The sequence below is a fragment of the Aulonocara sp. 'chitande type north' Nkhata Bay genome, linkage group LG5 (genome assembly GCF_057382095.1).
Source record: "Aulonocara sp. 'chitande type north' Nkhata Bay isolate Kocher_YH1m ecotype deep benthic linkage group LG5, A_spYH_male_GT1.1, whole genome shotgun sequence".
Classification (NCBI taxonomy): Eukaryota; Metazoa; Chordata; class Actinopteri; order Cichliformes; family Cichlidae; genus Aulonocara; species Aulonocara sp. 'chitande type north' Nkhata Bay.
In genome coordinates, this window is record NC_141348.1 from 32,112,612 (window position 1) to 32,118,589 (window position 5,978).

At 47.0% G+C, this 5,978-nt stretch overlaps 1 protein-coding gene across 1 annotated transcript; it reads left to right on the forward strand.

Annotated features, from left to right (window-relative positions):
• Window positions 1-235: 235 nt before the first annotated feature.
• LOC147331033 (uncharacterized) lies at window positions 236-2,385 on the forward strand. Its single transcript, XM_086294083.1, has 3 exons — window positions 236-583; window positions 673-2,321; window positions 2,369-2,385. The coding sequence occupies exons 2-3, from the start codon at window positions 920-922 to the stop codon at window positions 2,383-2,385; spliced, it is 1,419 nt and encodes a 472-aa protein (XP_086150209.1). The 5' UTR covers window positions 236-583; window positions 673-919.
• Window positions 2,386-5,978: the final 3,593 nt, after the last annotated feature.

The following is a 5,978-nucleotide window of genomic DNA, read 5'->3' on the forward strand; positions in this document are numbered from 1 at the left end:
CTTCTTATTTTTGATCAGGCAGATTTTTCAGGTAAGAGTGATATGGCTGAAGCTAGTCCATTTATCAGTTTCCACCCAGATCACTTAAAAGTTATAAAGAACCGACCAAAAAGTACTTTGTCATATCTGGTACTCTAAGAGAAAAATAATTATCCGAGGCAATTCTCAGAATGTGTAAGGTCAATGAGTTCATCACGGTGCTCTTGTCACGGACCCAGTTCCAGGGATTCGGGGTCCGTGAGCAGTGTGGACTACTATTGTAGTTATTATTATTATTATTATTATTATTATTATTATTATTATTATTATTATTATTATCATTATTGTGGTTGTTGTTATTATGGTTGTGTCTGCTGTCCTGTTTTTCCGTGTTGGTGTACTGTCAGGTGTTTAGGGGTGTGTGCTTGTGTATGTGAGGGTGCGGTCGTGGCAGGCACTTTTAGGCCTGGTGGGTGTGGCCCTGCCAGCTGACCGGTCCCACCCAGGAATCCACACACACCTGGCGCCGATCAAGCCTCGTCAGAGGAGCTTCAAAACAGTGTGGCTGAGAGCTCCTCGACGCTGGATCGTTGAGTGACTTCCCGTCAGTCTTAAGTGTATTGTGCAAGGTTAGTGCAAGTCTACTGTTAGGTTTTGTACTCACGGCTGCCTTTGGTATGCGTGTTTCCTCAGGAGGAATTGTGGCGACCAGGAGGCAGCACACGGAGAGTACACAGGGAACGGAGACAGAGCACGGAGCACGGGATAAAGGAGAAGACACGGAACGGGAGTTGGGATCGCACGGGGGGATTTATTGTTGTTCGGATTGTCACCACTGTAAATAAACACTGTTGCACTGTAGAGTCCTGCATTTTGGGTCCTCCTTTCCCCACATCCCCACGGTCTGCCAGCGAGACCGTGACAGAACGATCCAGCCATTATGGGCCCAGCGGACTCAAGGACCGTCTCACAGGAGGAATTGCTCGCCCAGCTCTGGAAATACTGTCGGAGCATTATCCAGGCGGCGGATCCACATCAGAGACACATGCAGGTCGTATTTTTTGATGCCTTCCTGTCATCAATCACCTCATCTGTGAGCTTTTTGGACATTAAGAGACTAATTTCGATTATAACCACGCTGAGGGAAAGTTCCTGTTTTGAGCTGTTTGGTTTGGGCTGTCCGGGCGAGGAGGATATGGCAACCTCCCTGGGAGCCCTTGCTGCCTATTTCTTTTTTCATAGGCTGATAGCCTCCCCGCCGTCGCTTGCAGCTCGCTTGTTGGACCCTCCATTGCGGGGGAAACGTTTCACACGCCCTCTGCACCTCACCACATCTCCACTCACCTCTGCGGCACCTGCTGAGTCAGCAGACCAAGGACCGGCAGCTCAAAATCACACAGCTGCTCTCCTGTCCGGCCGGCTGGTGGAACCTCAGCCTGATACGCTGGCCCCGGCATCGTTAAAGAAGCGACGCTTGCGCCGCCGGCGTGCCTCACCGCAGTCAGACTCTAAAACTTTCCAACAGCCGGCTGTGGTGAGTCATATGGACAATTCATCTTCATTCACCTCATCTGTTTATTCACGGGACTGTGTGAAAGCTAACCTCGTAGCACAGCCAGCTGCCCAGCCTGTAGCCGTAGCACAGCCAGCTGCCCAGCCTGTAGCCGTAGCACAGCCAGCTGCCCAGCCTGTAGCCGTAGCACAGCCAGCTGCCCAGCCTGTAGCCGTAGCACAGCCAGTCCAGTCAGCCTCTCGTCTTCATCCTCAGTTGGAGGCTGATATGCCTGCTGGAACTACCCTGCCATTATGTCACCCGCCTGTTGTTTCTACATCGCTGTCCAGTCTACCACGAGTAGCTGCCGCACCATTATCACCTCCGCCCTTTGCAGCTACTTCTCCACCAGCGTCCCATCAGACTGCAGCGACCGCAGAACTCTCGACTTCACCATCCACATCACCCGCTCGACCGTCATCTTCGCCACCTGCAGCTTCCGCATCGCCATCTTCACCTCCGGATCAACGACCATCTATACCCGCGTCGCAGCCGGAGGAGCGGCTCAGCGAGCGGGAGGAGCCCGCGTCGCCAGCTGTGGAGCTCAGCGAGCCGGAGGCGCTCAGCATGCCCGAGCGGGAGCTCAGCGAGCGGGAGGAGCCCGCGTCGCCAGCTGTGGAGCTCAGCGAGCCGGAGGAGCTCGGCGAGCCGGAGGAGCTCGGCGAGCCACCAGCAGAGGAGCTCGGCGAGCGGAAGGAACAACCGGCGCTGCCAGCCGCGGAGGGGCTCTCGCTGCCAGCCGCGGAGGGACCCGCTCAGCCGGAGGTCAGCGAACCGGAGGGACCTCCACGTCTAGCGCGGCCTCCACGCCATCCACGTCCAGTGCGTCCACGTCAGCGACCGGCGCGTCATAGACCATGTGCCACGCCTCGCTGTTGCTCACCGGAGCAGCGACGTTGCCATCGGACCCGTGGCAGGCCACCAGAACCGTTCCGCTACCATCATGGGGTTGGAGGTAGGCCGCCCGAACTGTTTTCCCACCACTGCCTGACCCGTAGCGAGTTTTGCCTGCTTGCGGTCCACTGGGTCGGCCGCAAGAACTGTTGTTCCCACCATGGCAGTGGTTGGACATTTGAACTGGGGTTTTGGGGCCCTCCGTCCGGGACCCCCCGCCGCCCGCCCGGGGTTGGTTGTACTGTGGTTTTTGTTTTGTTTTTGTTTTTGGGTCGTCGGGTGCCGACCCTTAGAGGGGGGGTACTGTCACGGACCCAGTTCCAGGGATTCGGGGTCCGTGAGCAGTGTGGACTACTATTGTAGTTATTATTATTATTATTATTATTATTATCATTATTGTGGTTGTTGTTATTATGGTTGTGTCTGCTGTCCTGTTTTTCCGTGTTGGTGTACTGTCAGGTGTTTAGGGGTGTGTGCTTGTGTATGTGAGGGTGCGGTCGTGGCAGGCACTTTTAGGCCTGGTGGGTGTGGCCCTGCCAGCTGACCGGTCCCACCCAGGAATCCACACACACCTGGCGCCGATCAAGCCTCGTCAGAGGAGCTTCAAAACAGTGTGGCTGAGAGCTCCTCGACGCTGGATCGTTGAGTGACTTCCCGTCAGTCTTAAGTGTATTGTGCAAGGTTAGTGCAAGTCTACTGTTAGGTTTTGTACTCACGGCTGCCTTTGGTATGCGTGTTTCCTCAGGAGGAATTGTGGCGACCAGGAGGCAGCACACGGAGAGTACACAGGGAACGGAGACAGAGCACGGAGCACGGGATAAAGGAGAAGACACGGAACGGGAGTTGGGATCGCACGGGGGGATTTATTGTTGTTCGGATTGTCACCACTGTAAATAAACACTGTTGCACTGTAGAGTCCTGCATTTTGGGTCCTCCTTTCCCCACATCCCCACGGTCTGCCAGCGAGACCGTGACAGCTCTGGAAGTGAACCGAAGTCGTCGAGGTTGTCCAATCACAGAGCTTGGAGCAAGAAAGTAGGGAAAGTCTGCTATTTGCCACGCTGTTTCCAACAAACAACACCTTGTTACATGAAAAACTCCTGCCCATGCCAATAGTTAGTTTCAAAACTCTTATTTTTTTCTTAATATTAAGATTTGTTCTGTTTCTCAAAGCAGTAAAATAGTAAACATCCTTATCTTCACCCAGCTGCTTTAGCCTGCCAGTGACCTTATGCCAAGTTCTTAGTTAACTTTTGTGACACATGGACGCTGCCCATTTGCTCTGAATAGATAAAGCAGCAATTTAGTGACAGTTTGCAGGAGCACAGTGTGTGTTATACATAACTCAGTGTTTACATTCAGTGTTACTCCTCAATATGCAGTGTCTATGTCCTTGAACTATATAAAATGTTGAATATATTTTTCGTCTTAGTGAAACAACAATGCATTTTAAATGTATTACATGTGTCTCCCCCCACTGTTGTACTGCTGGCACAGTGACACATATTTGCAAAATAAACAGAAAATGGGATCTACTGAAAAGTCTTTCCTCCCTTCACTTTGTGAAATTGTCATCCAGGTCAAGGCTGAATGGAAAGTCCTGCAGAATGGTACACAGCTACTTCTGTGTATCCACACCCATTTTTTATTCATCCTGTGCACTATGGTGACAGTGCTTAGTGGGACAGATCTCATCATCTGCGTATCCATATTTGGTTATGAGCAGTATATATGATAGTATTGGATTCCAAGAGTCCACTGTCGCTGTGGCTAGTTTTCCTACTGAAGAGATTACTAACGGTGCCACTAGCATGGCTCTCTTTGAAGGCCTGAAAAGAGTTGCTTTCTAAGGTGGCACTTGGAAGTTTGCATTAGAGGCGTTGAATACGTATGTTTCTGTTGTTTGTGCTTTAAAACTACTACTACTACTACTACTAATAATAATAATAATAACAACAATAACAATAATAATAATGCTTTTGAAATTCAATGTTCAAATCCAAATTTAACAGATGTTTGAATGGAGTTTTGTCACATTGTGTCTGTAATTTTCCATTAAAGTTTCTGAGAAATTGCACTGCCCTTCTTACAACAACAACAACAACAGGTTGCAAGTTTCAACTTCTCTAGTATTAATAATCTTTCCTTGAACCCCATCCCAAACAAACAAACAAAAAAACTCAAAACAATATTTGCAAGTTCCAGTTATGAATGAGTCTCATCTAAACGCTTGCTTTTTGCAACATATTTGCCATCATATCCAACTTTTCTCATGATGGCTATGTAATGTATAGTTGCACTGGCCAAAATCAAATCAATTTTTTAAAAATGACCATAAATCAGTTTCCCAGATCAGAGATTACATAGTGAGACTACAGTCTGGATTTAAATCAGTCCTTCAATAAGGTTAGAGAAAATAATCTGTCTTCGCTGTCAGCTGAGAGTCTACAACAAAAATATCTCCAATATTTAAGTCCAATGTTTTTTGGCCCCTCCGTCCACTTCAACATCTTCTCTACACAATCCTTTTGGTCAGTAACACCAAAAGGTGTTGAAAATTAAAAAAAAAAAAAACACGTGTTATTTATCTATTTGTTAATGGCAGGTTAGCCTCAAAACAACAGTTACCAATAACAACCCTTCAATCACCCTAACCCATTTACCAATATGGATAAAGTATATGGAGCCATAACCTTATACATGGACTGGTTCTTATATAGAGCTTTTCTACTTGGAGCACTCAAAGTGCTTTTTAGAGTTTTTAGTTATTTGTTTTTTATAGTGTACATCAAGAGTCTGACGGAAACATACAGAATATAGGAAGACAATTATCAGTTCCTTATCAAAGCATAGGATTACAAAATAACAGAAACATCTTTTTATTCACAACAAAAACTCTGTCAGGCAAGTTAGTTTCGATTTAGATTTGAGCTTGATTTGTTTGTGATAACGTTTTTTTTTCTATTGTGAAAATAAAAAAAATAAAATGAAATAAATAAATAAATAATAAAAATGTGGCTACACATTAAAAAGAGCTGCTGAATCTGTGTTACCACAAAAGGTGTTATCTCGTAGAGATCGTTTATTTCCACACGTGCACTTCTTCGCCTGTCCTCGGCCGCGTGTGGGGAAGTGGAGCTAATTCAAGAACGCGCTCGAAAATCTGAGCGCGTGCTCGTGAGAGGCGGATAAGACATAGACTAAATGGAGAACTTGGCACTTTAATATCTATTAATGCTGCATGTGATGCTTGTAAACACCAACTTTTTTTTTTTTTTGGATGGCCCAACATAACCTTTAAAGGCATGCTGGTTGAAGTAACAATAACTCTAACAACAAACAAACAAAGGAAACAAAGTATAGCCTAATTTAGCAACAATTCCCAGATAGAACATGAAAAAATTGCTTAATTTAAACTATTATCATAAATATGATCATAACTACTAGCTAGTAAATGGCTATATTCATTTCCTGATGCTTTGCAAACGCGCAGTTTGCCTTCACAAAAAATCCGAGTGTGCTGCTGCACCCTGAAGGCACCATAGACCTCTCC